We start from the raw sequence: 20,709 nt of genomic DNA, 5'->3' as shown, positions 1-20,709 counted from the left end.
CGTAGGGCAGTCTTGGAGCAGGTGCCACTCTTTTTGGATGGGCAGTTGGTTCATGTGGTTCCGTGGAAGCCTATGGCAGAGTACCAAGATATGTTGCGCCAGGCTTGCCCAGTTTGGGTTGAAGTGAAACAATTCCCACCAATGTTTTGGCGTGTTTTACGAGATCTCATGCGAGGTATCGGTGATGTCTTGGTGGTACCTCGAATGACATCTAGAAACCGAAATCGTCTATGCATGTTATGGGATACTGGGAGACCTAGGCCGACACATTTGCGTGTCAATATGGTTGGGCTGCAACCTTTAATGTATGAATTGAGGTGGGATACATTTGCTGGCCACTGTTTCAAATGTGGTAAGATGGGCCACTTTGTCTCCGAATGTCCTAAGAAAGAACAAGTTGTTGTTACCAAGGATATCGTTGATGGGCAGTTGCCCGTGGAAGATGAGCATGATGCTCCTTTACATGATGCCCAGCACATGGATGTACATGTGGATGTTCATAATGAGGTTGAGCAGCCATGGGTGGAAGTACGTGGTAAAAAGACACGATTTGTTGCCCCGCGGGGGGATTTCTCAGATGCTGTTTGGCGGGGGCCTTTGCGTACTCATCAGGGGCCCTTACATACATATGCTCGTCGCCCTTTGGGTTCAGGTGCCCAACAACAGACCAGGATTGAGAGGCCGGGAGGCCAACTTTCTCAGGGTTCAGGGGCTCTTGGGGTGGATAGAGTAGAACGCTATCCTATTAGAAGTCGCCTAACAAAAGAAGCACAACAACAATTGCCTCTTATGTTTGGTTCGAAGGGTGAGGTCATCTCGCCATGGGATGGTCATTACCCTTTGGCACGTGCTCGAGAACTCCAAGGGCAGTCTGAGATCACAAATACCATGTCTAAAAATGCAATGCTTCAAAAGGTTCGTGATTTGGTAGATTGTCCTGGGCCTAGTACACGGCCTTGTTGATTCCTTTTCTTGGAAGGCTTATGAAAATTGTACAATGGAATGTAAAGGGTATTTCTTCGCGCCAAAAGCAGTTCAGGCTTTGGCGTACAACTTTTTATCATGGTTGGGATGTTTTGTGTGCAGTTGAACATAAGCAGCATAAGTTGGCTGGCAAAGCCTATGTATATAAGGGGTTTCATGTTTTCTACAGCGGACATCCTGCTTCGCAGTCAGGTGTTATGTTTGCTGTTCGTTCGCAGTTTCAGCCTTCTCTTGTGATTCAAGATGTTCATGGAAGATTTCTAGTGATACAGATTGTTTGGGATGATACGCCTTTATGGTTATTAGGGGTGTATGCTCCAAATAATGCTCGTGCACGCCGTTTGCTGTGGAATGACTTGTGTGCTCTTTCAATCTCTCATCCTGGCTTTGTGATGGGAGACTTTAATATGTGTGTCTCCGAGGAGCAAGCCACGTCGCCTCATTCTGTAATGGATGGCCCGGAGAGAATGGCGTGGGAAGCTTTTGCAGCAAGGTCGCTAAAACAAGACATGTGGTCTTGGTTGCATCCAGATGAAAGGGGTTACACTTATGCCTCACAACAGTTTCGGGGCACTTATGCTAGATTGGATAGGATGTATATTTTACATCAAGATCTCTTTTTGCCAGAGGTTCTTACTATGATGGTTGATCAGCAACAGGTTTTGTCGGATCATTGGCCGCTTGTATTTGAAATGGTCTATCATCCTGTGGATGCATATAAAGGCTTGTTGGGACGCTTGCCTTTGCACTTAAATCACACTTTTTTGGAGCATGAAGTTTTTGATATTTATATGCGTCCGTTGATACGACATTTCTCCACAAGAGTGTCCATGGCTGATTATCATGCTTGGCCAGTGTTCCTTACCAACACTCGGAAATTGGCGCGGCATTATGGTCTTGCTAATGCCTCTATACAAAAACAGCATGTGGCTCTTCTTGAGTCGCTTTTAAAGGGCTTGCAGGCGTTCATGTTTACTGACTCTATGGATGCTGAAGTTGTGGATGCCATAGAATGGCTGAAAAAGGAGCTATCTAGGGTGCAGGAAGCACAATATGTTCGCTTTAAACTACTTGCACGTCTTGATGCTTTGCGGGATGCTAACTGTCAATCTCATCGCTTCTATGATAAGTTGCATCAAAAACATATGCGTGAGAATATTGTTAGGCTGATGGATGCCCAAGGCAACCTTGTTACTCAACCTTCTGAGGTTATTCAGCATTGCATCAGGTTTTATGAAGATTTGCTTGCCCCTCGAGAGGATGTCTCGCCGGCTGTCCTGGCTGCAAGGGAGTCATTGTTTGCTAAAGTACGATATCAAGTTGACCCTGATGTGGCGGTGCAGCTTGATGCTCCTGTTACTCAAGGGGAAGAGCCCTGGTTGGGATGGTTTGACAAATGAGTTTTTCCGAAAATATGCTGATCAGCTTGCAGAGCCTTTGACACTTATTTGTCAAAGAGTTTGGGATGAGGGATATATGCCTGCCGATTGGAAGTTGGGCATACTTCGTTTGTTGCCCAAAGTCCCTTCGCCTGCTTCTTTAGCTCAATGGCGCCCAATCTCACTTATGGGTATCATGTATAAAATCTTTACAAAGATTTTTGCCAATCGCTTGCAGAAGGTGCTTCCTACTCTTATTCATCCATATCAATATGGATTTGTGCATGGCAGGAATATTTTGCATAATATTCTTAATGTTCAAATTGGAGTGGATTATGCCAAGGCAAAGAAGCAAGAGATTGTGATGGTGCAGTTGGATCTTGAAAAAGCTTTTGATCATGTCAGCTGGTCTTTCCTTTCTCAGTTAATGACAGCCATGGGCTTTGGTCCCAAAATGGCTAATTTGGTGCATTTACTTGGCTCTGGCTCTATCACGCGGATTATGCTCAATGGAGGACTTTCGGATGGTATTTCTCTCACCCGTTCTCTCCGGCAGGGCTGTCCTCTTAGCCCTCTTTTCTTTGCCATTGCCACTCATCCTATGTTATCTCGCCTAGATGCTATGGCATCGCATGGTGAAGTGGTTGGTTTGCATCTCCCTCATGGCAAGCAATTGGTTGCTCAAGCCCTTGCGGATGACACTTTTATGTTTCTTAGGGCCGAAAAAGCCAATATAGATCGAGCAATGGAAGCTTGGAATAATTTTGCATTGGCTTCTGGGCTGAAAATAAATTCAACAAAATCAGCCCTCATTGTATGCACGGAATTTGATCTTGAGGCATTAGGGTGGCAAGGCCGTGTGGTGCATACAGGAGACATTGTTCGTCATCTTGGGTATCCGGTGGGTGTGGATGTGGACCCCCAAGCGCTTCTTGCTTGGATTTCTGCTCGGATCTCGGATAAATTTATGTATTGGAAAGCAGCAAGCTCAAGGGTGGCCTATGCATGTGAGGGTTAAGGTAGCTCAGGTTATTATGCTTAGCATGATTTCCTATTTTTTGCCTTTGCTACCTTGGACGCACAAATCTCTTCTCCGTTTGGTTGCTCCCATTCGGTTTATGCTGTGGAAGAGGCAAGGAAATATTATGGGTCAAACATGGATAGCTTGGAATCACATTACGACGCCCAAAAGAATGGGTGGGGCTGCTTTACTGGATGTCCGCTTGCATATGGCGGCACGTAGGTGGGCGCTTTTTCAGGATATGTGTTTGCAGGAGCAGCCTTGGGTAATCATGGCTCGTGACTTGATTGAGTTGGAGGGATTGTCACATGGACGGACACATGTGCAGGCTTCATGGTGGGACATTGTGAATGCGGCTCATCCTGTCCGTATTCGCTCATCTCACATTTTATCGCATATTCTCCTTTCTTGGCATGAAGTTCTACTATTGGCTCGGTGGGATCCTGGTCATGAAAGACTACTTTTGAACTCTTTGCAGTTCGAAACATTTGTGGAGTCGCGTGTCATTGTTTGGCCAGACAGAGATGCTTCACGCATACGACTCAACCGCATGGTCAGGTTAGGCTTGGTTAGAATCCGAGATGCTGTGATACCTGGTCGTAACAGGCTATATTCGTTTCGTCGTATTCGGCAGCACTTTAGGGTTCCTCGGACATTTTAGCCACTATGGGTTGACATCATGCATGCAGTTGAGCCTTTTACTCCATTGCCTCAGCCATCTGCAGATCAGCCTTGGCTTGATTGGGCACTATGTAAATCTGGTGACTTGATATCACTTTCTGCTAACCAGGTCTATCATAAGCTCGTATCAGAGAAAGATTGGGTTTCAGCCAAGGCCAATAAGGTGTGGGGATTGCACAAGTCTAAATCATGGTGGCAGAAAACTCTTATGCGTGGTTGGCAGTCTAAACTCCCTTACCAAGGTAAGGTTTTCATTTGGAGGATGTTGGTGGGAGGGTTACCTACACGGGATCAGCTCAGCCGTCGTAAAATTACATTGGCCTCTTGCTTCTTCTGCACGACATGCACTGAAACAGTTATGCATCTGTTCATGAGTTGTCCAGTGGCCCGTCAGATTTGGTCTTTTGTCTCTCGCGTTTGGGAGGCAGTAGAGAGGTCTACTATTTCGGCTCATCAGTGGATATTTGGGATTTGTCCTCAAGTCATTACTTCGGACAGTCACCTTGTGATATTCCATTTCCTTAGATGGACAGGACTTTGGCATATTTGGACTACACGGAATGGGTTCATCTTTGATTCCTTGTCTGGAATACATGGGCACATTCTACGTATCCGCGGTTTGCTGCTTTGGCAGTTTTCTTCTCTTCTCTCAGCTCAGCTACTGGATGCAGATGTTATTTCGTTATGGTCTACGGCGGCTCGGCTGGCTCATCTTTGATGCTTTTATCTGGGATGCTTATTTGGTTAGGAGGCTTTCTTATTAGTGTACAGGTTTGCATGGTCATAATCCTTTAGAGGATCTTTTGTGGGGGGGTTTTTTGGGCCATAGGTTCTGTGTGAGCCAAGTGGCTGATGTACTTTCTTACATATAATATAAAACACCATTTCACGAAAAAAAGAAACTGTACACCGTATGGGGTCTCGAATTACCCACTGAAGGGCCCCCTATCCTGTTACCGGAATAGTATTTGCTTTATTACTTTGAAGAGATTGACTTTGGACTGACGATAAGCCAAACGCAAGATCTCGGAGGACCAAGAGTCGGGCTGAACTGTACACGGCTGTAGAAGCACCAATGATGACCAATCTCGAGCCTATGCACGCTTCCCAATGGAATGAAGGAAGGCTGCAAATCTGAGGCTGAGGTATGGGTTGATTGGGACTGTTTCTAGGCTGTGAATGAATGCTGAGTTTTACCTTCACCAAAGTGCTGTAGCAAAACGATGAAGATAGGTAAAAACGATGAAGATAGGTATGCTGAAAACTGCTCCTATACAGAAAACACAAGGTAATCTGATGGCTGAATGTTGTATGCTGATGTGTTTTGATGATGAAGGCTGAATGCTCATGCGTTGATGCTCCTAGATGCTGAAGGATGAAACGTTGAGGGCTGAGGGGCTGAATGCTTCAATCACTTATGCTCCTTGTGGTGAAGGCATCGTTGTGAAGGCTTGATTGCTGAATTATGATGGAATGAGCCTTGTGGTGAAGGCATCGTTGTGAAGGCTTGATTGCTGAATTATGATGGAATGAGAGGAATGATGCAAAAGCATGCCTATTTATATGAACAAGGAGCTGGTCGGCTGGCATTTAATGTTGGCCGATTGGAGCATAAAATGCTACACGACTTGTTCATGTGAATAATAATTTTAAATGTTGTAATTTATAGGAAAAATGCCAGATAAATGCTAATAAATATTCAAAAAATACTATATGTTATTTGAAGGCTTTTGCAATGATCTATATGCAATGGATGAATGATATGCAATATGCAGAGTGCTTTCTAATGCAAACCCTAAGGTTTCTACTGACTCTACGTACATGAATGAATCTCTTCAAGTGGGTTAAGAGACTTGACTGACTGGCTGACTCACTATGGTTGAGGAATGACCTACGTAGCTGGACTGAGGATTACAATGGGGTCATGGCGTTCCACAATTATCATCCTAAAGGGTACTAATAATGTATAATGTTGCACTGATGATGATGAGCCATCTTGTCACCATGCACTACAGTGTAGAGTGCATGTGACACCTGGGGATCTCACTCGCCCTATGACCGACTCGTATAATGCAATGATCCCCCAGATCATGTCTGATGGCACCCCCAAATCTTGGAGGCTTTGCAGTAGTCTGGCTCGGGGCACTGTATCAAAGGCTTTGCAGAATCTACAAAGCAACAATAATGTCACGTTAGGCAGCAACATTAGATGCATTTGGGGCATCTTCATCAGCATGCATCAGGTCGGCAGCAGTTTAGCACACATATGATAAGCAACTTGCACTGCGAGTCCCCCACCCCCCTCCTTTCCAGTATTTTCTACTCGGGATCATCTCGGAGTCTTACAGTTCTGTTCTTATAACTGTAGGACAATCAGTTTATTGTACTTTTTAGTCTCATTTAGTTGTTCTCTTTGATGAGACACCAACTTCAGATGTACTCTCAGTTTTGGTCTCATAGGCCACTATGGCCTCTTAGAGACGTTAATATATCATTTCATTTCATTTCATTTCTCTCTCTCTCTCTCTCTCTCTCATGTCATCTATTGTTAAACTTTTCAAGTTACTCGTCATGGTCCCATAGACCGTTGGGGTCTTTTGTAGACGTTAATATTTCTCTCTCTCTCTCACAGATTTTTTCAGAGCCAGCACTGTAACCCCACCAGCCTCTACTCCCCCATCTACAGGCCTACCTGGTAGACCACCCTCAAGAGGAGACACCCTGGACAGAGCCATTGCCATCTATAGAGCGAGATGCCCACAACCACAAGGATCGCGTCCGAGCCATCATTGCCCGCCACCGGAGGAGTTTACGCAACGATTCAGTGGTTCAGCTTTCAGCTCTAAGTTCTCTTAGGATGTTACTATTTTCTTTCTTTCTTTTAGATTTGTTATGATGAGACATCATCATCATGAGTTGTACCTTGTTTTGGTCTCATGGTCCATTTCGGCCTTTAGGAGACGTTAATATATCTTTCTTTCTCTCTCTCTCTCTCTCTCTCTCTCTCATGTCATCTATTGTTAAACTTTTCAAGTTCAAGTAACTGCATGCACTGAGCACGTTTTAATGTTATATGCTTCTGCATGCATGTAACATCTACCTATATGTGTCTTGGTGAAGTTGTGTGGGCCTTGGGGGCTGGGGGATATGCGTGTGTGTGAGATAATCACTCGTCCATCCCTGTAGGCATCTGTTAGCTTTATGACCTTTATGAACATCTTACAAAAGACAAGGGTCTATAGATCACGGTGGCACATCAATTGCGCAACTAATCACAAAAATCCAAAAACATGTAGTCACTATACGTAAATGCAGGCAGCAGGATGGCCTACAGCAGAACGAAGGGGTTTTATTATCTCTAAATATGTTTTTCATTGGGAAGAATTTCACGGAGGGAAATTTTGAGACGAAATGGAAGTACAATTAGCATCTGAACTCTGGAAAAATGATGTGCATCATGGGCTTTCTATGTGTAATTTCAATTTAATTTGAATCTGTCTCATGCAGGACGAGAGAACTTTGATATGGTATTCTGGCAAGGAAGAATTGCAGCTCAGTCTAGGTTCTGTGACCAGGATTGTTCCAGGGCAACGCACTGTGAGCTTATGCATCTCTAATGACTTGTGTGAGCTTAACTTATACATCAAGTGGGAATCAATGTTTCTTATGGTGTCAGATTTTGTGTGCAGCTAGTAGGAGCAGCTCCCTGGCTCTGTTATTTTGGATTTTGGTTATGATTATTCTACTTTCTTGTGATATGTTTTGTACCAAATCTACTATGGCAGGCAAATTTCCGACGACAGCCGCGACCTGATAAAGAATACCAATCCTTCTCGCTTATTTATGGGCATGAAGACCAATCACTTGATTTGGTGAGTGCAGCTCCTTTCTCTCTCTCTCTCTCTCTCTCTCTCTCTCTCTCTCTCTCTCGTACAAACAAGAACCATCTGTTGGTTCTCAATGTCCTTATGCTATTGATAGGCTGTTTACGTACATAGAAGGTGCTTGCCTTAGCCTGGTATATCTTTTCCTGTCGGTGCTTCTGACGCGGATGCATTGGTCAGCTGCGGAGATTGGTTGTCACATGTACTCTGCACTCAGTGCATGGTGACAAACTGGCTCATCATCAGCAGTGCAACATTTGCACATTATTAGAACCCAGTAGGATGATAATTGTCGTACGCCGTGACCCCATTGTACATCCTCAGTCCAGGATAAGTCAGGCACGAGCTACGTAGGTCATTCCTTAGCCTTAGCGGGTCAGTCAGTCAGTCAAGTCCCTTAACCCACTTGGAGAGAATCATTCATGCATGTAGAGTCAGTAGAAGCCTTAGGGTTTGCATCAGAAAGCACTCTGCATCCTGTATAATATGCATTCATATGCCTGTGCATCATTTAGAACATCCCAGAAGCCTTAGGGATTTTACTAGGATTTATCTGGTAGTTTTTTCATATTTTATGGTATTTATTTAGAATTTAATATCATTTATAAATATAAACTTTATTAAATAAATGACCAGCCAACTTGACCAGCCCCTATCTAGTATAAATAGGCTTGCATAGGGCTTAGTTTTCCATTCAGTCTTCAGTGTGCTAAGAGCTTTCCTCCTCAGCCCTAGGAGTACCCCTGCCTTCAGCACTAGACTAGTCTCATCCAGCCTTGGAGTACTTGAGTTTTGCTTCTCCAGTCCTCTGAGCATCTGCGTTTTGCCTTCAGCCATCCACAGTCTTCAGCGCAGCAGTACAACAGCCCACAGTTCTTCAACGCAGAAGTACAGCAGCCCACAATTCTTCAACGCAGCCATACAGTCATACACAGGCCATAACCAGCAAGTACACTTGCGTTTTTTGCATATCCAACAAGTACACCTGCGTTTTCTGCATACCCAGCAGTTGGCCTGTGCACAGTACCCCTACAGATCTGCGTTTCAGTCTACAGCAGTTCTCAGCCTTCTAATCATCATCCACATTTGCCCCAACCATCTGGTGAAGGTAACACAGCATTCATAAGCATTTACAGCCTTCTAACATAGCTTAAAACAGTCCACCACCTTCTTTTCTCAGCCTCAGGTTTGCAACCCTTCCTCATGCCCTTGGGAAGAGTGCATAGGCTCGAGATCAGTTCATTGAGGTGTTTCTACAGCCGTGTACATATGACCAGGCTCTGACTCTCGCTCAGAATGAAGAAATGAAGCTCAACGGGGGCAAGCCCAAGCAGTCATCTCCATCCAGTACCAAACCCCAGCAGCAGCAATCAGCTGCATAGACAGGGAAAGGTAACGCTTCTTCTAAAGATGCTAAGAAGGACGACAGTAATAGCTCCAGTTCAAGGGGTAAGAAAGATAAAGAACCTAAGAAAGCCCCTGATGAAAAGGCTAAAGCAGGCATTACTGGAGGTTATCTTCCTCCAGAGGAGCAAAGGAAGTACCAGTCAGAAAATGTCAATGTAGGAAGGGTGCTGTTATGTCCCGTGCTTGGACATAACAGGGATAGTGATTAGAGATCGGCTGGACACAATTCTTATAGCAGTGTGTATTGGTTATAGGGCGATAGAGTTGGGATTGTGGCTCATTTGTATGAGAGTTTGTGTGTGGAACTCTAACTTGGGAGAGGGGCCTCCCAAGGGACCTAGCTTGTTGTTAGCTCATTGGTTAGCCGTATCACTGACATTTGTGAGGACTGGGGGTGCGTGGTATGGGACGCGCATGTTTCGAGGTTGCGGGCTTGCCATGGTGTGTTAGTCTCTAGCTTGGTGGTGGCTTACCTTTGTGTATGGTTTGGAGACTACAGTTGGATGTGGAGTGCTAGCCTACCGCATCTAAGTTCTCGTTGATGTTCGTGTGTATTCACCATATGGTGTACGTGATTTGCAGTGCTTCAGTCATGCTTCTCAGACTATTCTTTGTGAGTATTGGTCTTGGGCGGATATACATGTAAGTGGTTTCTTACTATGGGGTGTTTCATTTGGTATTAGAGCTTTGATTTTAATTAATTAATGCTTTGTGTTAGTCCTAATTATTGGTTTAATTTATTGGATTAAAAGAGAGCATGTTGGTATGTAGTCCTCAAGTGAATAATCTAAATTTGATTTGCTTAAAAATGCTTTTGAAAGTAACCAATTAATGCATTTTTGAATGGTAGAGAAAGAGGTTTTGGGTCTGTATTTGATTATGGTTGCAAAACCTTTGAATAAATGGGTTAATAGTGGCTATACGATGTTTTGCATAAAAAGCCACTATAATGAGAAATTGTGAAAGTTTTTGGTTGTGAATTTGTGAGAACATTGGGATTATTTGTAAGATTTTGAGTGGTTTATAAACCATAGAGCAATAATGGTTTGAAAACCATTATTGCTCTATGGTATTTTCCTTGGTTTGAAAACCAAGGAAATAAAGCATAAATGAGCTTACTATGTGGGCGTATTGGGTGTTTTGGAGCTTGGAGGATTGCATAGAAGGAAGACGTGGGCTTGCCAATTAGTAGTCACATTGTGAAGAAATATGCACATTGGATATGCAAACTTACCTTGGCTATGGCCCATTGGTCCATACTGTGGCTTCTTTGTAATTGGACCCTCTTTGGGAGTAGAGAAATTTTGAAAATTGTAATTCTTGTGTAGGGAAGCGTGGACTGGTCTTGCATTCGGACTTGTGATTTGTGGAGGCATAGGAAGCTGCTAAGTTTCATAAGGTTGACTCTTATGTGCAAATGACATTTGTACTTTCTCTCTCTCATGTGAACTGACATGTGTACAAAGTCCCAAATCCCCTTTCCAAATTCGTTTTCTCCATGCCTCCATTTAACCTCCTATTTTCCTATAGTAAGGATTGAAAACTCAACCTACCCAAGGGCTTGTGTCATTTTGGCAAAATTACAATTTTCAAATTCTCTTGGCTTTTCTTTCATCCACTTAAAGTGTAACCATATAAACCTTGAGAAATCAAATCCTAAAGCTGTAAACCAAAGGATTTTATCCTTTTTCGAAAGCAAAACACCAAGGTTTACAATCAAGTGCTCTTTTGTGCTCCACTGAGTTGGTTTACATTGATAATCCTCTAATCATCGTTTTAGCCGAAAGAAAAGCTTCTAATCCATGTAAGTATTAATTTAATTTTGAATTCTCTCTTTTAAATAAATAACTCAAGACTTCGATTAAATCCATTGAAAGAACCAACTAATTTACACTTGTACTTTGATAAAATACATGTTTTAGTCTTGAGATGGGATAAAAGAATGTATTTTGCTTGCATAATTTAATTAGTTAATTAAGGAATAATTGATGGAGTTAAGTGATTTGATACCATCTCACATTAACATAAATATTTTAATTTTTTGAATTGTGTGAGGCTATTGTGCATGGAAAATGTGCACAAATGTGTAGTGTACACATGGTAAATTTATATGGTTTTGTGGCATGGATTTGGTACAAGAAATTTAATGAAATCTTGAGTTAATTGGGGAAAGATGAGCGAGGAAACTCTTGCAAATTCTTTCCAGTTGCACACAAGTTTTGGACATTGAAAAGAAGGGTTCAATCTTAATCTTTTGGAGAAATTTTGGGTTAAACTAGATGAATTAAACATAAAACAATACTAAATTATGTCAATTGTATCTGATAGAGATATGGAAGCTATGCTTGGTGACCAATCCGGGCATAGACTCACTGCTTTGGGACATTACACTACTAATCCTTTCTCTACAGTCTCTTAAGTTACCGTGGGTGTGGGGGTGGACCCTAGCCGCAACCACACATGGTTCTCGTGGATCTTGTTGAGCTGGGAGCTTTGTTCTATCAAGTTCGGGATTTACAAGCTAGAGTTCCTTTTGGAGAGCAACCGTGGACCGCCCCATAGGCAAGAACATTTAGTTCTTTGGCTGCCTATCCTCCTGATGTCATGTGCACAAAGTGTATCTACCGGGTGTAACACGTACACAAGACTAGCTTCGAGGCTTGGGGTAGCTTGGAACTAGGCAGGCTGATTGGCGAGCTGGGCTAGGGATAGACTGTGTCAAAATATGTAGCGGAAATGATAACCAAACTTGGGTTGACAAGAGCAAGTAGAATGCAGAAAATAGACAGCACAAGAAACACAGAGAGATAGGTGTGTAAACTCTTCTCTATACACAAGATCCCGCAAATAACTGAATGAGAAAGTGGTGGGGGGCATGGGGCCTATTTATATGCCCCATGCAAGCAGTCGGCCTGCTCTAGAAGCTCTCCACGACTGAATAAAGCAATCGGCCAGCAGAGGAAACTCCACGACTGCTGTTTGGGCAGTCGGCCAGCCACACGACTGTTGAATGGGCAGTCGGCCAGCCACCAGAGACTTCTGCCAACATCTGGCATCCCTCCACACCACGGAAAAATGGAAAAAAATAGGGAAAAAATATGGGGAGTGAGGAAAAATGATAAAACACCTCATAAGGGCGGGCACACCCACAACAAAGGCCCTGGTGTATAAAAATAGATAGGAGATGACTTCTAACACCCCCTCTCAGCTCCTGGCTGTGAAATCAACCCAAGGGAGCTGGAGTGCCGCCTGAGCGTAGCCTGGGGTGGAGACTTCGTGAAGAGGTCCGCCGCATTGTCCTCCGTTGAACAATAAAGTAGCAAGATGTCACCAGCCAAGATCTTCTCACGTACAAAGTGATACTGTATCTCTATGTGCTTGGTCCGGGCATGGAAGACCGGGTTCCGAGCAATAGCTATACAACTCTGGTTATCGCACTGGATGACTGTGGGCTCCTTCTGTGGAAACCCAATCTCGCCTAGCAGCCTCCGCAGCCACACAACCTCCAGGAGCACCACAAGCAACCCGGTACTCTGCCTCTGTCGAAGAAAGGGCAATAGTTGGCTGCCTCTTGCTGCTCCAAGAAACTGCTCCTGAGCCGAGGGTAAAACTGTATCCTGAAGTAGATCTCCTCGTGTCTGGATCTCCTCCCCAATCTGAGTCACTCCAACCTTGGAGCCTGACTTCATCCCCTCTTGTGTAAAAGAGTCCTAGATCCTTCGTACTCTGCAGATACCGCAAGATCCGCAATCTTACGTCCCAATGAGACTTCAATGGCGTCTGCATAAAAGAGCTCAATAGCCCCACGGAGAAGCTTAAGTCTAATCTGGTGTTCAGCAACCAGATCAATGAACCAACCAACTTCCGGTACTGCGAGGCATCAACTGGCTCACAAGGATCAGTAAAGGTTAACTTTGTGTTCGGGTCCATCGGCGAAGTAATAGGCTTGCAGTTCTCCATCCCAAAGGCCTCAAGCAACTCATGAACATACCGCTGTTGAGAGACGAAAAACCCCCTCTGGGTTTGCCAGATCTCCAATCCCAAAAAGAAGTGGAGTAAGCCTAAGTCGGTCATCTCAAACTCCTTTGACAAGGCAGCCTTCGTCACTCTAATGTGCTCCACATGACCGCTAGTGAGAATGAGATCATCCACATAAAGGATAAAGGATGATAAGTGTGACCATGCCGCGGTCCTGAAAGAGATACAGGTTTGGATCTGCAACCGATCTCTGAAATCCAGTCCGAATAAAGAAGGAATCAATCTTCTGATTCCAAGCCGTGGGAGCCTGCTTAAGGCCATACAAGGCCTTACGTAACCTGTAAACCATCCCTTCAGATCCTGGAACAATAAAGCATGGAGGCTGCTCAACATACACCTCCTCCTGCAGGTCACCATTAAGGAACACAGATTTTACATCCATTTGATACACGGGCCACCTCTGAGAAGAAGCAAGGGCAAGAACGGTCCGAATTGTGGACATCCGTGTGCTATCGGTGCAAAGGTATCCTCCTAGTCGATGCCTGGCCGCTGAGCATAACCTTTAGCCACAAGTCTGGCTTTGTGTTTGTCCACCGACCCATCAGACGCATATTTGGTCTTAAAGACCCATTTGACACCAATGTGACTGACCGCTTCGACGGCCTCGGTACCAACTCCCAAGTGTTGTTCTTCTCGATGGCATCAAGTTCCACCTGCATGGCTTTCCTCCAAGTATCTTGTGAAAGGGCTTCCTTTACGGAATTTGGTCTTAAAGACCCATTTGACACCAATGACTGACCGCTTCGACGGCCTCGGTACCAACTCCCAAGTGTTGTTCTTCTCGATGGCATCAAGTTCCACCTGCATGGCTTTCCTCCAAGTATCCTGTGAAAGGGCTTCCTTTACGGAAGTGGGCTCTTTGTCCTGCATAATACGAGACATCAAACCATAGTTCACCTGAAGACGCTTTATTGCTTTTATCTCAGACTCTGTGTGATCTTCGAGGGCCGTCCTCTGTGGTCCACTCGGGGGTAACTCTGTGACACCTGACTCCCGAAGGGTGTCTAACAACCACCTGGGTACTCGAACAGATCGTGGAGCCTCTTGTGGTCGCGGGGGCTCTACTCCAGCTGCGGGCTCAACCTCCTGTATAGTGACTGAGGTTGATCAACTGGAATGATGGTCTGGGAATCATCATCAGACTCCTTTGGATCTCCAAGGAGTGGCGGCTCCTCGACAGTGGAAACTGGAACATGCTCGTCAAAGACCACATCCCGGCTGACAACAATCTCGTTCCTGTCTGGATCATACAATCTGTATCCCTTGGAAAGAGAATTATACCCCACAAATACAAGCTTGCGGGACTTGGAGTCAAGCTTCCCCCTCTGCTTCTTCGGAATATGTACATATGCGTCACTCCCAAAGACACGGAAGTGCGAGACATCAGGTTTCCTGCCAAAGTATGCCTCAAATGGAGTCATATGGGGTACTGAAGTCGTCGGAGATCGGTTGAGGGTATGGACAGCCGTTGCCACAGCCTCTCCCCAAAGTGGACGAGGAAGATCACGATGCTCCAGCATGGTCCTCGCCATCTCCACCACAGTCCTGTTCTTGCGTTCGACAACTCCATTCTCCGATGGCGATCCTGTATTGGCCAGTTCCCTTTTGATGCCATGATCTGCACAAAATCTGAGAAATACAGTCAAGGAGAATTCACCTCCTTTATCAGCCCTGAGAGTCTTGACCTGAAATCCATACTCTTTCTCCACCATCACGTGCCAATCCTTGAACCGAGCAAAAGCTTGGTCCTTCTGGGAAAGAAAGTAGACCCACGTGAATCTGGTACAATCATCAACAAGCAGCATAAAGTAGAGAGATCCTCCCAAAGATGGTGTTTGCTGAGGTCCACACAAGTCAGTGTGAATCAACTCCAATGGTTTCGAAGCCCGCCTGGAAGCCTGCTTCGGAAAGGATTCCCCGTGCTGCTTACCACGTATGCAAGAACTGCAACGCCCTTGCCTACTACCAACATCTGGCAAGCCAACCACCGTCTGGTCTCGGAAAGCTCGCCTCAATGCATCCACATTTAAGTGGCCAAAACGAAAGTGCCACAAATCTCTGACCTGAGAACCTGTCAACGAGGAGAGTGCAGAGAGCTTGTAGATACCATTCTCCACACTGCCTTCCCAAACAACCTGGCCAGTCTCACGGTCCCGTAGAGCAACTGAATGCTCCTCAAGTTCCACCCGAAAGCCAGTCTTGCATACTTCATGCACTGATAGAAGATGAAAACCCAGAGCAGGGACATAAAGAACACGGGAAGCATGCTTGCCTCCCTTGCCGTCGGGAATAACCTCCATCCGGCCCTCGCTATGTATCGGAATAGTGGAGTTGTCACCAATAAAGATGTGACCTGACTGCCGTTTCAGATCCAAAAAGAAGTCACGGGATGGAGTCATGTGCCTGGAAGCACCACTGTCAAGAATCCATTCCCGAGTATCCTTCGCGGTGAAGCCAACTGCCTCCTCGCTCGAAGATGATGAAGCGTCGGAGTCCATCATCTCTAAGTGCACAAATGCCGGAGTCTTTGCAGCTGAGGCTGAGGAATGAGCACTCTTCCCTGTCCGCTTAGGGCACTTCCTCCAATAGTGGCCTTTCTCGCCACAATCATTGCAGAATCTTTCGGTCTTCAGCTTCTCTCGTTCTGAGTCAGGCTTCTTCTCAGAAGACTTCTCCGGTGAAGCCTTCCCTTTGCCCTTGTTGTTATTCCGGCCTTTCGACCGTTGGCCAGTTAAGGCCTCCGAACCGCCACTGTTGAAATGTTCCTCCTGGTCCAAGACCATTGGCACAAGCTCCTCCCAGGTAATGGTGCTGAGCCTGCCACTCGTAATCAACGAGGAATAGAAAGCAGAATACTGAGCAGGCAAGTGGGATAGCAAAGTGATGGCCATGTCTTCAGATGATATCTCTTTCCCAGCTTGTAGGACTTCCTGCTGAAGGGCCTGCAGCTTGTTAATGTGTTCCCGCATCGTCGAGGACTTTGCAGGGTTCATAACCCGCATTTGCACTTCCAAGGAGATCCGTTTCATGGGTGATACCCTGTTATAAAGAGAAGCCAAGTGCTCCCATATGCCTCTCGCCAGCGTCATGTGCTTTACATGATTGATCACTTGTGGTGTGCAGTTGAGGAAAATAAATGACCGGACCCTGGCATTGACACGATCCCACGTGTGCCTGTGCCTCTCGGTCCTTCCTCATCGACAGCAACTCCCCTTCCTCTGCTTCCGGCCGTGGAACCCCGATGATGATGAAATCAGCAAGGTCCTATGACTGCAGCACAGACTCCATCATGACCTTCCAGATGCCGTAATTGGACCCGTCCAACTGACGGTCCACTGGGAACGTGGGGAGAGTCGGAATCTTCACGTGCTTCTCAGCCATCTCTAGTAAATCTGCCATCGCGGGGAGTAAACTGAAAGGGTGGGTGGGTGGGAAAAAAAATCTGTAAAACCTGCAAGTGGCTGTCCAGCACCTTAGCCCGCCTTTCTCTTGCACCTTCTCTTCCCAAACTGTCCAAAACAGTCCACCAATCAGCAACCTAACGATCCCCCTCTTGCTCAGAAAACTCCCAAAATCTATGACGAGCCTAGGGCTCTGATACCAAGTCAGAATATGCAGCGGAAATGATAAACTTGGGTTGACAAGAGCAAGTAGAATGCAGAAAATAGACAGCACAAGAAACACAGAGAGATAGGTGTGTAAACTCTTCTCTATACACAAGATCCCGCAAATAACTGAATGAGAAAGTGGTGGGGGGCATGGGGCCTATTTATATGCCCCATGCAAGCAGTCGGCCTGCTCTAGAAGCTCTCCACGACTGCATAAGGCAGTCGGCCAGCAATTAAATGCCTCCACGACTGAATAAAGCAGTTGGCCAGCAGAGGAAACTCCACGACTGCTGTTTGGGCAGTTGGCCAGCCACACGACTGCTGAATGGGCAGTCGGCCAGCCACCAGAGACTTCTGCCAACATCTGGCATCCCTCCACACCACGGAAAAATGGGAAAAAATAGGGAAAAAATACGGGGAGTGAGGAAAAATGATAAAACACCTCATAAGGGCGGGCACACCCACAACAAAGGCCCTTGTGTATAAAAATAGACAGGAGATGACTTCTAACAGACTGACGGGCGGGTGTCCAAGTGAGGACGCCGTGATGGGTGGGCACCCAAGTGTGGATGCCCAGTGACCGGCCAAGAGCCTATAAAAGGGTGGCCAAGGTCAGTCCGTTGGTCAAATAGTTTCCGAGTCTTTGTGAGAGCTCTACGGTCAGGAGCCTAGATCTAGTGCAGACGTGCACCTGCTTCATGCAGCCGAGGCCGGCAGCAGTCTTGAGGTCCGAGAGGATAGCTTCGTGGCGGTATGGGACATCACGGAGTGGAGATTGGTCGGTGCATCTTGCTAGTTAGCTCAGCTCGTGGCTCGGTGGGGACAGCCAAGACTTGTGGGTTTTGCCCACGGCTGTCATGGTTGGGTGGTGAGTAAGGCCTGCACCCCCTTCACGTTGTTTGGCTTTGTTTTGCAGGTTTCGAGTTGTGTTTCAAGATCGCTCTACGAGGAGATCCGTGGGGATCTGACACCTGAATTGTTTTCTGGGGAGAAATAGGATATGCACCCAGATTTTATTAAAGCTCGGTTGAGTAAGTTGGAGATATATTTTGCCAGAGTGCATTGTCCAGAATAGAGCACAGGATTACGGTGGCAGAATGTTCCTTAGAGATCGTGCCTTCATGTGGTGGCAAGACCTTAAAAGTAAACCTACTGTATTGAGAACTTGGGAACCTTTAGACTTTCGTCGACTATAGACTATTTCGTTGGACAGAAGGACATTTGAGTCATTCATCCAAGCGTTTAGAGAGCTTATTGCTAAGTTCTCTCACCTCCCCGATCGTTATATCGGCTTATTCTTTTTACAAGCATGTCCTCGGAACTCTCAGAATAAAGTATAGCGGAACACGATTAGATTCTTTGAGAATGCATTACACTTTGCCCGTATCTATGATGATACAGTTATGGCGCTTGAGAAGGACTCTGCAGGTCGAGTTGCAGCAACAGTCTAGAGACCTAGTGGCCAGGTTTCTACATTTGAGCAATTGACTAGATTCTGCTATGACCCCTATAGTCCATAAAGGGATGTGCCGCATGTTTTAAATGTCATAGGCTTGGCCACTATGCATTTCAATGTCCATTCAACAAGAAGCCTCTTGTTGGTGGCAAAGCTATGCAACCAAAGACACACGCACACTTGGTACACTTTGATGGTAACCTGCTGATTGATAGTATTGATGTCTATTCTTTCAATAGAAATTGTGAGAATTGTTGTCTAAACATGGGGGTTTTTGGTCCACATGATTTAATCCGTATATCGGGTGAAGTAGGAGCTGCTCCATGAGTACATATCCATACTCATGCACTGGAGGACATTTGCACCAAGGCCTCATTATCAACAACTTTCCAGGTACATCTTTGGATGAGGAGGGCCATGGTAGGCGAAAGCTTGGTCAATGGTATAACACATCACTTGAAATTCTCCTTTAAATTGTAAATCTCTCCAAACGAAGCTAGAGTCTTCACAAGACAATGATATATAATCCTGCATAAACATATCTATCTAAGTCTCGTAAGTCGACGTAATTCTTTCAAGCCTCGCCAACAAGTGGCTACCTTAACAATAACAGCTCAATAAGAGTCTATGTGACTCAATTCTTATACTTCATGTATATCTGCTTCATAAGAGCATTTAAATATACATAAAAGCATAAAAAGCACATGGGAACAAGCATGAAGGAACATGTACTACTCAACAACATTTGGTAAGAATCTTGCCACAAGAAGGGACTTCATCGAAAGGTCAGTTTTTTCAAATGAAGAATGTCGTTTCAATGAATCAGATGAGGAACTAAGAATCACAATCTCGTTCTAATGATTTTGTCTACGTTCCTCCAGATCCTTCCTTCTCTTCTCCCCCATTATTAACATCTCTTAGTTTCCCAACTAACACAAATCCTTTGTAACTTTGCTTATGATTGCTAAATACAACGTGAGCAAAAAAATATTTTTTTAAAAATGAGTCTCACAAAAATATAAAAATGCAATCATTCGCAAATACCCCAACCCCTCTATCCCATTAGGAATTTCCGCTAACCTCTAACCTTTTCATTTACTAACTACCCTTTCTTATTCCTTTTGGAGGAACAAAGAACATTGAACGTCACTCAACATCAAAAGCCATTAACTTGTCAATTCTCCCCACATAAAGATCTTCAGCGCGATCACAAGGACGCGATCGATATCAGGAAAGGGGGAATGTTAACCTATTCTTAGCGTTAACAAGAGTTACTACCATTATCTTATATCAAGGAGTCAAGGTAGATACACCAAAAGGTCATACAGACAAGATATGAAGCAATGGTGTCCAAATCTACAACTTGGACAGGTGCATTGTTGATGATGGGAGTACTTACGATTTTATTGATGTTTCTCTTGTCTAGAGGTTACGTATCCGAGTGGTGTCGACGAGTGTCCATGGGTTTAATCTTGCTAAGGCGTTACTTAGTGTTGGCAAAGGAAGGTTCCTTGAGTCACTGTGAAGATTAAAGTCTATGAGGAATAGCTTTCTTTTCTAGTTATGCGCCTTTATAGCATAGATGTTTTGTTGGACAAGGAGTGGCTTTTCCATAAGAGCCCTCATGTAAATATTGACTATATACGTCATGTAATCACTTTTGGACATAATCAAAAGAAGTTTTCTTTATATGGTAATCTCTTTGGTCCAATGAATAAGATTTCTTCTTTTGTAGACTGTTTGAATGTAACTCGTGATGATAGTCTTGTTTGTTCTGCTTTGGAAACTGTGGAAATGCTTTGCAATGATGAATGTGATGTTCTTTATTGTGTTCTTAAGAATGGCATGCAATTTAATGCTAGTATTTGTGCATCTTCACTTAAGAATAAGTACGAAGCATTTTTCGATTTAGAAAGTTCATTCTTTGCTAGTTGTTTTGCACAACGTCGAGTTGATGCTAACTTGCTAGGGCTATGAGTTTAGCTTTGGGAAAGAGAGAAATGAGTGATTCAATTCTTCTTGAGAGATTGGTTGTTGGAGATGAGCAAGTTAGTTTGAGCTTTTGTGCCACAGATTTGGTGAGCTCGAAGGGTGTTGACCTTCGGAGTGTTGATTCTTCAGAAGGGAAACTCTTTCAAGAGATTATGTCCGAATACTTGGACATTTTTGCAAAAGAAATGCATCTCCAAAGAGGGGTGTGCAATGTTTAGGCAGCCTTCCAAGTTTATTCTTCAGGAGTACCTGCAGATGG

At 44.8% G+C, this 20,709-nt stretch overlaps 1 protein-coding gene across 2 annotated transcripts in view; it reads left to right on the top strand.

Annotated features, from left to right (window-relative positions):
* Positions 1-20,709, top strand: part of LOC147610437 (PH, RCC1 and FYVE domains-containing protein 1-like) — a 78,139-nt gene that overhangs the window by 41,980 nt on the left and 15,450 nt on the right. The window contains exons 3-4 of one of the 2 annotated variants that reach the window (XM_086786504.1): positions 7,573-7,690; positions 7,851-7,937. In XM_086786504.1, coding sequence (XP_086642630.1) covers positions 7,682-7,690; positions 7,851-7,937 — 96 coding nt within the window. In that variant the 5' untranslated portion in view covers positions 7,573-7,681. The remainder of the gene's footprint in view (positions 1-7,572; positions 7,691-7,850; positions 7,938-20,709) is intronic. The other variant, XM_086786503.1, reaches the window with a different exon arrangement.

Source organism: Cibotium barometz, chromosome 49 (genome assembly GCF_041138505.1).
Source record: "Cibotium barometz isolate CiBa-2024 chromosome 49, ASM4113850v1, whole genome shotgun sequence".
Classification (NCBI taxonomy): domain Eukaryota; kingdom Viridiplantae; phylum Streptophyta; class Polypodiopsida; order Cyatheales; family Cibotiaceae; genus Cibotium; species Cibotium barometz.
The sequence above is the reverse complement of the archived record's forward strand: the minus strand, read 5'-3'. Positions and strand labels throughout refer to the sequence as shown.